This window comes from Enoplosus armatus, chromosome 16, assembly GCF_043641665.1.
Source record: "Enoplosus armatus isolate fEnoArm2 chromosome 16, fEnoArm2.hap1, whole genome shotgun sequence".
Classification (NCBI taxonomy): domain Eukaryota; kingdom Metazoa; phylum Chordata; class Actinopteri; order Centrarchiformes; family Enoplosidae; genus Enoplosus; species Enoplosus armatus.
The window spans coordinates 9,548,262-9,560,601 of record NC_092195.1 but is presented as its reverse complement, the minus strand read 5'-3'; the positions used below and the strand labels follow the sequence as shown (position 1 = coordinate 9,560,601).

General features: G+C 40.0%; 2 protein-coding genes across 2 annotated transcripts; one reads left to right on the top strand and one right to left on the bottom strand.

Annotated features, from left to right (window-relative positions):
- Positions 1-3,668: 3,668 nt before the first annotated feature.
- Positions 3,669-4,784, bottom strand: LOC139298556 (forkhead box protein I1-ema). The gene is made up of 3 exons (XM_070921204.1): positions 4,629-4,784; positions 4,418-4,513; positions 3,669-4,316 (listed from the first exon to the last, which is right to left on the bottom strand). The coding sequence occupies exons 1-3, from the start codon at positions 4,782-4,784 to the stop codon at positions 3,669-3,671; spliced, it is 900 nt and encodes a 299-aa protein (XP_070777305.1).
- A 3,136-nt stretch (positions 4,785-7,920) lies between these two features.
- On the top strand, positions 7,921-9,031 carry LOC139298511 (forkhead box protein I1-ema-like). The gene is made up of 3 exons (XM_070921150.1): positions 7,921-8,076; positions 8,187-8,282; positions 8,384-9,031. The coding sequence occupies exons 1-3, from the start codon at positions 7,921-7,923 to the stop codon at positions 9,029-9,031; spliced, it is 900 nt and encodes a 299-aa protein (XP_070777251.1).
- Positions 9,032-12,340: the final 3,309 nt, after the last annotated feature.

Here is a 12,340-nt window from a genome sequence, read left to right as displayed (position 1 = left end):
ACAGGCTGTAAAGATGATACAGTAGTTTCAGGATGACAGGATCTGCTGTAGGCGGTTCAGGGCGTTACCGGGACGAGGAAGACGAGCGCGACGTGACTGCCCCGATTGTTGTTTGTTGTGAACGGACGTCAACAACGTGGTGCTTGTTTATCCTCTTAAGTGGAGTGTCACACCTTTAGGACACCTCCAGTACTCAGAACATTACGGCACGAAAACAGGGAGTTCAGTCAGCCGATGTGCTGTGTTTCAGGCAAAGATTTTATAATCTACTACCTTTAAGAAAAATCAACACAACACACGTTTAGTAGTTGACTCCTGTTGGCAGGATTCCTGGTTTTACAATAAACTTACTTCATGGTATTTGTATTCCTGGTAGTGTTACCAGTGGTGTAAAGTAACTAAGTACGTTACTGAAAGATACAATTTTGAAGTATTTCAATTTGTGTTACTTTATACGTCTACTCCAAATTTAAGAGGGAAAATTATATATATTATATAATTATATATAATATTGCCTTGCTAATATTTTAACTGCAGAACTTTTACTTGTAATTGAGTATCTTTGTGTTGTCGTAATGCTACTTTTACTTGAGTAAAGGATCTGAATACTCCACCACTGGATGTTACTGTTATATTCCTACTCTATTCACAAAGGTGTATGAACTTGCTTTTGTTTTACAGTAAGCCAACGGATAAAACTGTAGTATTTTCTACAACAGTACAAAGCATGAGACATTTAGTAATAGTGAAAGTAAGATGTTTTTGTCATTACTCGAGAGACTCCATTGTCAGACGGGAGGAAATTGAAGTTTTAGGGTTAATTTTAGTGCATTTGTCCTCAATGCAGCAGGTGACCATGGTGTCTCCTGGCCTACATGTAAACAAGCTTCAGAGCAACTGTCTAGAGATTAACCTGCACACACACACAAACACACACGCGCTCATACAATAGGTCATGCTGGGAGGCGAGGGTTAAAGTCAACCAGGCAAATCTTAGTGCAACAGAAACTTTATTACTGAAACAAATCATCAAAATAACAGCATCAAAACAATTAAATGTGTTTAATTGGGTCAATTCTCTAAGGCTAAGGTTAGATTTTTGGGTTAAGGATTTTTGAGAATAGAAAATAGAGTAACATAAAAAACACACACAGGAAATCTGTGACATCCGAAGCAGTACTGGCCTGTTCAACATGTGAGGATCCTCGGCACAATACAGTGTTCAGGGGGATTAATGCTTGAACCAGTTTACTCAATCAGTAAATACAAACCAGCAACTGAAGTTAATCCTTAACAGTAGACAGACAGACAGACAGACAAGCTCCAGTTTCCTCTGATTGTGCAATTAAAGGAAATCTTGGCAGCTCAATCGCCTGGTATCATTTTCTCAACACTTCTTGTCAAATCGGGGGCTCGTAAACATACATAACAAAGCAGTTGCTGTGTCTGGCTGAGGCTTTTTTCATCCCGGGACAGGACTGCAAGGCATAAGGAATAAAGAAGAGGAGAGGAAAATGAGAAGCAGTGAAGAAAAGGAAAGAGAAGTGTTTTTTTGTCTCCCGTCCCTCAGTGTGTCACTCAGTCAGTCACATGCTCAGCCATTCTGTCTTACTGCCAGGCTCTGCTCTCTGAGTGTAATCTCTGTTGACCAGTCCGCGGAGGGAGGGAGGGGGAAAAAAAGATGGAGGGCAGGAGGGCTGCATCGCAATCTAGGTCGTCCACCAGTAATCCCACAGGGTGGAAGTATGTCGTGGGCCTACGGTGCCAAATGCTGAGCTCACCCAACTCCTTTTCCTTGCCCTCTGTTCGGCCAAGTTCTCTTCTCATGACAGACGTCTCTCAGTTTGCCTTCGACTACAAGACTCACATGCTCTGATGTTATCTGCAAGAAATTCCTGACCTTGATAAGGGCTGTGGGGGATAAAATAGATAAGAATTGACACCTAAATTTGACCTCAGATATTTTGAGATATTTGCTTGATGACTCAAAAGTGCTGCATGATGATGGAAATAAAAACCCAATCTCTTCTGAACTGAAAACCATTTCAAAACTGGGAACACACTTTATGATTTAATGCCTATTATCAAATGTTTGATTTCTATGCTTGGAATCAGAAGAATTGGAGACACTTTGTGGTCCTGTGGTCCGACTTGCTGGACAACATATCCCAGAATATAGATGTAAACTTGATAAAACTGTGTGTGCATTCTTCAGTCTGACAGGATTTTAAAAGTCTTCTTGTGTGTTCCTGGCTTTGGCATCACAGGTAATCCCTGGCACTTGTACACTGTTTACTTACTACTTGCCACCAAACCTGTTTGTGAAGTTCAAACATATTGTGTTGAGTGAATTACCACTAGTCTTGCCTTTGTTCATAACTTCCCTGTGGCCTAAAGGCAAGATGTGGTGACAGAGAGTGAGACACTCCCGTTCCCTCGTCCAGTAGAGTTTGTCAGTACAGCATATAAAAAGCCACTGGGCAAGCAGAAGTTAGCGTATGTTTATTTTCATAATGCCTGATGCCTTTGTATCCTGACTGTATCTGACATGGCTGAACTAACAAACTGTGTTTGAAGCAGCTTAATGCATTGTGTACTGAGCAACAGCGTTTTACAAAGTTACTTTGCAAACCCATCCAGCAGCCGTCACATTTAGTTAATAGACATTTGACCTTCACTACACACTTTTCTTGCTAAAAAGGAGAACTTTCTGCTTGCCTCCACAAAATCCTGAATAATCCTTATGAAATGTCTATTAGTAGACAAGTGACTTTCAAAGTGAATTGTACTGAAAGCGTTCAGATGGATTAAGTAGGTTATGGTTCAGACAATGTGCCCTGTGGTGCAGATGTGCTTCAAATAGAAAAGCAAACAGATTTCATCTACTACATATTTGCACAATTTAACCTTGTCACGGTGGTCAGTCAACTCAGTATTATGTCACCCGCTAAATAGGGTGACTGCAGACTCAGGGAACATAGTTTAAAGTTCAAATGTTCCTTTTAACAACTGCAACCAACTTGCATGGTTAGTATGGTTTGTAGCTTTTGGTGCGTGTGATCCTGATGTACACCATTAGATGTTGTAGTCAGTCTCTTTACACCCATGACATGGCATGACCCAGATTGTCAAGTGAGATTATGGATGAACTATAAATAGACAATCTAGTAATGAAAACGTTTGACAAAATCATATTAAACATAGCATAAAATGTTGGACGAAAGTACAAGGGGCAGAAAAAACTAATTTAATCATTTTGAGTTTGATACAAGGGAGTGTGTAGAAAATTATTGTATTTCAAGCTAAACTTTGATATACCATGCTGCCCTCCTGTGGTCAGATGCTGACCTCAAACACAAAAACAATGTAAAAAATGTCCTAGTAACTATATTACACACCACTAATCTGTTGAACAAGATAGTTCAAGTCTTTTATCTCACTGAGACTAAGTAGAAGTGTTTACTTTTAACGGTTGTTTATCTACCAAGAAAGTAAAGCCACAAAGAAGAATTATGTCGAATACATTGAGACACATGAGACCATTTATAGGTCTTGTGGGATTTGAAATGTGTGTCTGATTTTTAAAGAAAAAAAATCTCTGAAGGATACTTTCCACGCAAAAACATAACACATATAAAAGTGCAGTTTGGAAGTAGGAAAAAATATTTCTACAAACGAAAACAGAGAGCATCATGGGTAAATGATGGTACAGAGTAAGTGATGTAACTGCTGTGTGGGCTGGTGAAATAAGGAGCAGCGCTGGCTCTTGTGTAGACGGGGAGTGAGGGCTCAGTGCACACATGCATCCTCTTGATGGGCTTAGCGGCTCCATTAGCAGTGAGTCCATGGTGTGTGCTGCCCCCTGTTGAGCAGACGGGGAAACTTCCAGCTGAAGCTTGAAGGAGGAGATGCTCCTCAGCGTCCCAGCTGAAGCTCCTCTTTGTCCCAACTGTGTGTCCGTGCGTGGAGCGAGGCTGCTGCTCCACTCTGAGCGGCACACTGGACAGAGGAGAAGCTCTGGAGGCCCGAGCAGAGGGACTGTCTCTCTTCAGGAGGGATTCGATGGAGAAAGGACTGCTGAACTTCACCTCACATCTGATCTGAACGGCTTTGGAGGCTGCAGGTTCAGGAGAGTGGAGAGCTGAGCGGTGCTCTGGCGGTCTGCTCGTGTTCTCCGTTTCCACTTTGGAGGCCAACTCAGGGAAGAGCTGCAGGATTCCTTTGAAGTGACGACGCACCATCTTTGCCGTGATCTGACTGGAGTCCAGTTTCCAGTAGTTTCTCTTACTGTCCAGTGAATCTGGGACCACTGGGATCTGAAAAATACAACACAGGGTTTTTAGACACAGAGGTTGAGTTGTTCCTTTAATAAAACAATGAATACGTTGAAATGAAAACTTTTGGAATGGAAACTTACCTTGACAAAACATTTGTTGGTTGATAAACAAACTCTGATGTTGTTCTCAACAGATTTTCTGTCTTCAGATATTAATGGGGTCAGTCTGTCCATCAACTACAAAACATCAAATTGAAATTACATTAAATTAAAGGTTTTAAAATGACAGTTTGTGTTTCATGTGGCAGTTTTCTTAAAGATGGTTAGAGCACATGTCTGGACTCTGTCTTACCTGAGTAAAAGTGAGCATCTTGTCTGGAGCGTCTTGGAGGACGACAGCGATCTTAGCCAGGTAGGTGGTGCTCTTCCTGAACAGACGCTGCTGAGAGCTGCTGGCTGGAACAAAGAGAGGCAGCTGAGCCCCGAACTTCTCAGTCCTGTTCTGCATGTTGTTTGTTGGAGAGTCAGAGGAGTCAAGTCTCACGCACAGAGTAGTGTGACCACAAGCTCACTGAGTGCAGATGTGGACCTGAAGTGTTCAGCTGTGGATATAAGTCCTGTTGGGACAATAGGACATCAGAGGGTGTGCACTGCAGGTTAATGAGGGCCTTTTGATAAATAGATGAGTCATTAGTGTTGGAGGCGGAGCCAGTGATCACAGAAATAGTAGATTTCCAAAAGTTCATCAGCATGTCTATATGGCTGCTCCAAGAGTCTGACCAACTTTAAAAGGCAATGTAAGTCTAACATCACAAACACAAATATTAGAAACAGTTATTAATTAGAGACCATCTGAGGGCATACAGTTTTGAAGCCTCATTCAAAGAAACATACAATATACATAATAAAACTGATTACATTGGAAGAGGCTTTTATTCAAAGCAATGTACAAATGAAGTACAATCCAAGCCACAGTAGATCAACAAACTACTATACAAAAAAATACTATTGTACTGTGAAGCTACACATTATTTAAACAAACAATACATCAGTTTTAGGATATATTTCAATAGTTAACTTTAGAATAATCTTAAAAGTAAACTCACTCTAAAGTTGTTTTGGTGACATGCAGGTCCATCTCGGTCAGTGCAGTCCTGGCATTGAAGTTGTTTTCATGGCAGCAGACAAACTTCAGCTGATTCTCAACTATCTGCAGGTGTGTGTTGTTCCTGCTTCAGTTTGTGTCACTGTGGAAATTCTAACTTCAGCAATTATCTCAAAAACTTGAACCTTAAAGGTTCCATCTTACATTGTGTTCAACCTTATTTCTAGAGACAGTGCAAACGTGTAGTTTTTGAGCCTGTTCTGATGATACACAACACACAGCTGAGTGACACTGACATTCCAGTGAGCAATCTAATCACATTCCAGCAGTTTGCGCGTCACTCATTACTCCTTTAAAGTCAAACCTGTTGGCTTTTGTCCCACATAATGATGGAGGTCATTTACATCAGTGATCCTCATTCAGATGCATCAACACATTAATGTGCTGAATGCTTTGTGCAAAAACAAGTTTGGAACTTGACTCTGATGACGGAGGGCTGCGAGGCTGCAGGTTTGACACCAGACCAGCTGATTTCACTTGTCTGTGATTGAAGCTGATCCACTCAGCTGCTCTGGGGTCTGTTCCATGAAGCAGGTTTCGGAAGGTATCTGGATAAACAATGCTGAACCTGGAATGGGTCAATCCAGATCTTAGGGGGTTCCAGGTTTTACTGAGGAAGGTGGTCTAAGAACATATTGTATGTCTAGTTTGATGAATACCTATTGTTTATTGAATATGAAATGTATGAGTAGTGACTGGCGGGTGAAGGATCTACCATTGCTCCTAAGCTTGGCACCCCCCCCCCAGGGGACCCTATGAGAGACGATAGAGGAGAGGCAGAACAGAGGGAGGCAGGGTGGGGCATGGAAAACGTAAAGGAACGGGCGTGCAGGGCAGGAGGGCATTTAAAGACTTATGACAGGAATGAGGTGTGTTTGAGGTGTGGTCTTGCTCCTGAACTTCAGCTGAAAAAAGACCTGATGTTCCATTATAATAGCTATTCCCCTCAGAAATGACCACATGCCTTGTAAAGTGAAGTGAATCAGCAGCCAAACAACAATCTATTAGGATAAAATAAGACCACCACAGAAGCAAATCATTCATTGACATTTTAAGTTTAAGGTAGTTATTCATTTAATAATGAAGAGATAGACATTGAGTTTTCTTGAGACATTTTCATTCCAGAACAATTATAAAGTTGATAAAATACAGATGCTGACTTTGATTCTAAAATATAACATCTCAATCCAATTAGAGTTGTTTGTTTGAACATTTTAAGACATAATTCATGTAGAAATAAAATAAATCAGATTGCATTGTCTTCTGGAATCATTTAATACGTGTTTATTGTGTGTTAGTGAAACGCTCCAATGCTTTGTTCAGTCAGTTGAATTAAATGAAGCTCAGATGTGACTAAAGACTTTTCCAGTTACGTTCCAGTCAAATCCATTGTGTTTGTTTTAATCACCCATTTAAATGGTTACATTCCAGTGATTGTCACCTCTTTCTTTCCAGCCTTTGTCTGCGAGAGTGATTTACTTGTTTATGAAGGACAAAAGCACGCCAGCGTAATCTGCTAAATATTTATTATGTATTCTTTAAATCATCTCACCTCAAAATGTAAGAGAAAGTCAAAGTATTGCTTGATATATTAAATAAAAGCTTATACTGATCTTATGATTTCATATTTGATAAAAAATGCCCAACATCTTGCCCAGCCAGTCATCTTAACTTGTCTGAAACAAATTACCCTCTTATTAACCCTTTTTCTGAAGAAGGCGTGTTAATGTGTCTGTACACATGAAGCCATGTGGGGATACAGAGTCTGTCTGTGATGTGAGTCTGTTTTAAGTCCTCCTAATCTTGAAAAGACACTTCTGTGATTGAAACCTAAAATTTCCATTTTTATAAATACATATTTTTCTTCTTAAAACAAATAACAAAAAGGAACATCATGAGCACAGAAACAATTCCAAACTTTGTGTATGTATGTATTCATGTAGGTATTTAAAATGTATTCAGAGAGTGTATTCAGTACAATACAATACAATACAATACAAAAAGCAAGAGATGGAGAACGGTTAAAAAAAGTTTAATTTCAAGATCATTGTAAAGTTCTTAAAAAAACATATTCACATGAATCACCTTAAATGTTACATACAGTAATACTTAAAACCTTTGAGTGTGAATAGAATATATAACAGTGCATTTGCAACAACTTTGGTATTTGTGTTATTTAGTTTTTAGGGAATAATTGGAAAAATGTGAACAAAGTCTCTGAGCATCCATATAGGCATGTTGATTAATGCTAAGAAATCTACTATTTCTGTGATCACTGGCTCCGCCTCCAACACTAATGGCTCATCTACTTATCAAAAGGCCCTCATTAACCTGCAGTGCACACCCTCTGGTGTCCTATTGTCCCAACAGGACTTATATCCACAGCTGAACACTTCAGGTCCACATCTGCACTCAGTGAGCTTGTGGTCACACTACTCTGTGCGTGAGACTTGACTCCTCTGACTCTCCAACAAACAACATGCAGAACAGGACTGAGAAGTTCGGGGCTCAGCTGCCTCTCTTTGTTCCAGCCAGCAGCTCTCAGCAGCGTCTGTTCAGGAAGAGCACCACCTACCTGGCTAAGATCGCTGTCGTCCTCCAAGACGCTCCAGACAAGATGCTCACTTTTACTCAGGTAAGACAGAGTCCAGACATGTGCTCTAACCATCTTTAAGAAAACTGCCACGTGAAACACAAACTGTCATTTTAAAACCTTTAATTTAATTTCAACTTGATGTTTTGTAGTTGATGGACAGACTGACACCATTAATATCTGAAGACAGAAAATCTGTTGAGAACAACATCAGAGTTTGTTTATCAGCCAACAAATGTTTTGTCAAGGTAAGTTTCCATTCCAAAAGTTTTCATTTCAACGTATTCATTGTTTTATTAAAGGAACAACTCAACCTCTGTGTCTAAAAACCCTGTGTTGTATTTTTCAGATCCCAGTGGTCCCAGATTCACTGGACAGTAAGAGAAACTACTGGAAACTGGACTCCAGTCAGATCACGGCAAAGATGGTGCGTCGTCACTTCAAAGGAATCCTGCAGCTCTTCCCTGAGTTGGCCTCCAAAGTGGAAACGGAGAACACGAGCAGACCGCCAGAGCACCGCTCAGCTCTCCACTCTCCTGAACCTGCGGCCTCCAAAGCCGTTCAGATCAGATGTGAGGTGAAGTTCAGCAGTCCTTTCTCCATCGAATCCCTCCTGAAGAGAGACAGTCCCTCTGCTCGGGCCTCCAGAGCTTCTCCTCTGTCCAGTGTGCCGCTCAGAGTGGAGCAGCAGCCTCGCTCCACGCACGGACACACAGTTGGGACAAAGAGGAGCTTCAGCTGGGACGCTGAGGAGCATCTCCTCCTTCAAGCTTCAGCTGGAAGTTTCCCTGTCTGCTCAACAGGGGGCAGCACACACCATGGACTCACTGCTAATGGAGCCGCTAAGCCCATCAAGAGGATGCATGTGTGCACTGAGCCCTCACTCCCTGTCTACACAAGAGCCAGCGCTGCTCCTTATTTCACCAGCCCACACAGCAGTTACATCACTTACTCTGTACCATCATTTACCCATGATGCTCTCTGTTTCTGGCTGTAATGTGTTTGGTACCTGACGTACCAGCTTTCTGGAGCACTTCATGTTTTCAATAAAACGTAAAAACAAGTGAATTTTGTGTTGTTTTGTTCCAGTAACAGTGCAAAAAAACCTGCAAACAAACCCACACTCCCTTGATAAAACACCAAGTGATGCAAATGAATCATTTATTACCAGACTGACTAAGGAAAGAAACAATACAATGTGAACACAGATGACATTTTTCATTATCCTCAGAAGGAGAGAGAATGAAATAAGTGGAAAATATTACAAATGCTAAATGAAAAAGCTTTAACAATTGAGTTATCTAACAACCGTCCACACAGCTCTTTGGCAAATATTTCAGTGAACATGGCAGAAGGTTGTTATCACCAGGCACATTTGCACAATTTAAACATGAAACGAAAAATATATTTTATATTGTATAACTTTAGCAGAGAAATGATTTTTGTTTTCTGTTGAAATCATTGTCAACACCACACAAAGGTTGGACATCACACACCAAATGTTGATTTTATACTGAGGATAATATGCAATGCTAATGTATATTATTATAAGGCCTTAACAGCATTTTCATCATTTTGTGTAACTGTTCACATTCAGGAAGCAGAAGCAAGCAGTTCAGACTAATCACAAAAATGATTAAAACAAAATCTCCCTCATGTGTGTAATCATTGAGAACAACTGATATATTTCATAACAGACCTGTAGGTCTAAGTGGAAATGTTTGCACCTCACTACATTCCAGTTTATTTTTGCTTCAGAGGAAACTTAATACATATTTAGTAGATGCAAAAATCAGCTTGTTCTTCCACAAAGAAATCACCATCACAGACAACAGCTGCAATCAAGAGGTGACACTGGAGTGAGGGTGATTTAGCAAGAACAATGCAAGTTTTTAAGTGGACATTTTTGGCAACATTCCAATGATTTTCACCTCATCTGAGCTCAGAGTGACCAGACAGCAGCAGCATTTCACTGACACACAGTGACAAAACATTTGATGGCTGATAAACAAACTCTGATGTTGTTCTCAACAGACTTTCTGTCTTCAGATATTAATGGGGTCAGTCTGTCCATCAACTACAAAACATCAAGTTGAAATTAAATTAAAGGTTTTAAAATGACAGTTTGTGTTTCATGTGGCAGTTTTCTTAAAGATGGTTAGAGCACATGTCTTGACTCTGTCTTACCTGAGTAAAAGTGAGCATCTTGTCTGGAGCGTCTTGGAGGACGACAGCGATCTTAGCCAGGTAGGTGGTGCTCTTCCTGAACAGACGCTGCTGAGAGCTGCTGGCTGGAACAAACAGAGGCAGCTGAGCCCCGAACTTCTCAGTCCTTTTTGTGGCAAATTTAACAGTTAATTGTAGATATAAAGAATTCAATTTGTACATAAGGTCCACCTCCATTACTGATATTTACACAATTATTCATTTAATTTCAGTACATCAGAAATTAAAATATTCACTCATCATGGCATGAGTGAAGGGAGAAAATAGTTGCCTCAGATGATAACTGACTATTAACATATTAATATTATATTATTATATGACAGATGAAAGACTACAACAGAAACATGAAAGAGGGAAAAGTAAACTCAGTCCAATGAGCTATGGCTGTCATGGGTTGTTGAATCCTGCTGGTTCGAAGCTCCAAGGCTCACAGTGTTTCATTTAAATCTGTAGACATATGGATCATACACAAACAATTAACATTCACTAAACCATGAAACATCCAGGTGGCCCACTGGACAAGATCTATTATCATGTAGATGAACCCACCTGAGGATTCAGACCTCGTTCACTCATGAAAAGGTCCTCATTAGCATGGAATACACACTTTACACACTCTAATGTCCTATTGATCTTAAAGGCCGGTTTTCAGGGCCTGCAGTGGTAGATCACTTCCAAAGAGGCTGTGAGAGGCTTCACCTTAACAACACCTCTTTTTTTAGCATGTGGATTTTAAAGGAATAAATGCATGAAATAATTTCTATCTGTAACTGTGGACACATCGCTGAAACAGACTAATATGTTGGGTTAATAAAGATAAATTGGGAGAAATCTAAATGGTTTAAAAAAAATTTATGGTGCAGATTTGGTTTATCCAACTGTAGGCCTATTTGACAGATCATGGATTTCCTTTACATCTAATAACAGATATAAAAAAAAAAAAACGTACACTGAAAGGAAAACTCTTCTTCCTTCCACCTTCCACCATACCATGGAAATCTTATTGAAACGTGAACTTCTGTCCTTTCTTCCTTAATTCTCTCATAAAACACTTCAAACTTTTTCTTGAACATGTCTTGGCTTGCCCTCATTCTCATACAAGCACTGATATATCTTTGAAGCTCTGCAGCCATGACTCCTGCTCCCAACTGTTTGGAGTGTCAGCAATCTGAATATTTGATTTTATTTGCCATCGCACTCAGTTTAACTTGTACAAGAGCGTAAGCCTAATGTTAAAAATGTAGGTTCACAATGTCTGGATATCTTTTGATAGTAGTCCAACACCTTATATTTGACCTTAGTTTATGAATAAATGTGAACGCTCCTTTGAGGAAGGAAAAGCTTTAACTGAGTCTGTCGAGTCTACATCCATTGAACAAGTCAAGTACCTTTAGCTTAAATGTTTCTGAAACACTCAACAGCACTACAGGGACCTTGACCACAGTATTGACCTTTTCTCCTGACTTACAATAATCTTGTAATCCACATTCAGAACAGTCTTCAGTGACTGGAGGTGCAAAATAAAATGTCTTAAGTGACATCAAGAGTTTTCATTGAGATTCTGACTGGGATGAGTTTGCTTTTAGGTGAATTGTACTTTGTATTTGTGCACTAAACTGCGCTCCAACATCTTTTGGATGTATATAATGCTGGTGAAATCCTCAATGAAAATAACTTTATTGGATGTTTCCTTTCTGCTTAATGTCAGATGTTCCTTCTATATCCCAAAAACCATCTTTGTGTATCTCTGAGATTCTGGGAGCTGGTGAGGCTCAGGACACAACACACTACTGGAGTTAACAGTAGTGATGAAGCTCAAGAGATTTAATTAAGAGTGTGATTAACTGTAGAGGTAAAGATGTTCTCACTGCTGGGAACCCTACAATTTTGTTAAGATGGCTGGTCTTTATGATTTTGTCTGATCTTTTCTAACAGTCCTCACAGCTTTATAGGTTTCATTTCAGAACTGGACGTCTAAATTAATTACCATTTGATCACTGATTCAAGTTCTTATAGCTATATCACCAATACTAAATACAGAGGGCACAGTTCCCAGCTCTCCCTTACATAACTTTCAACC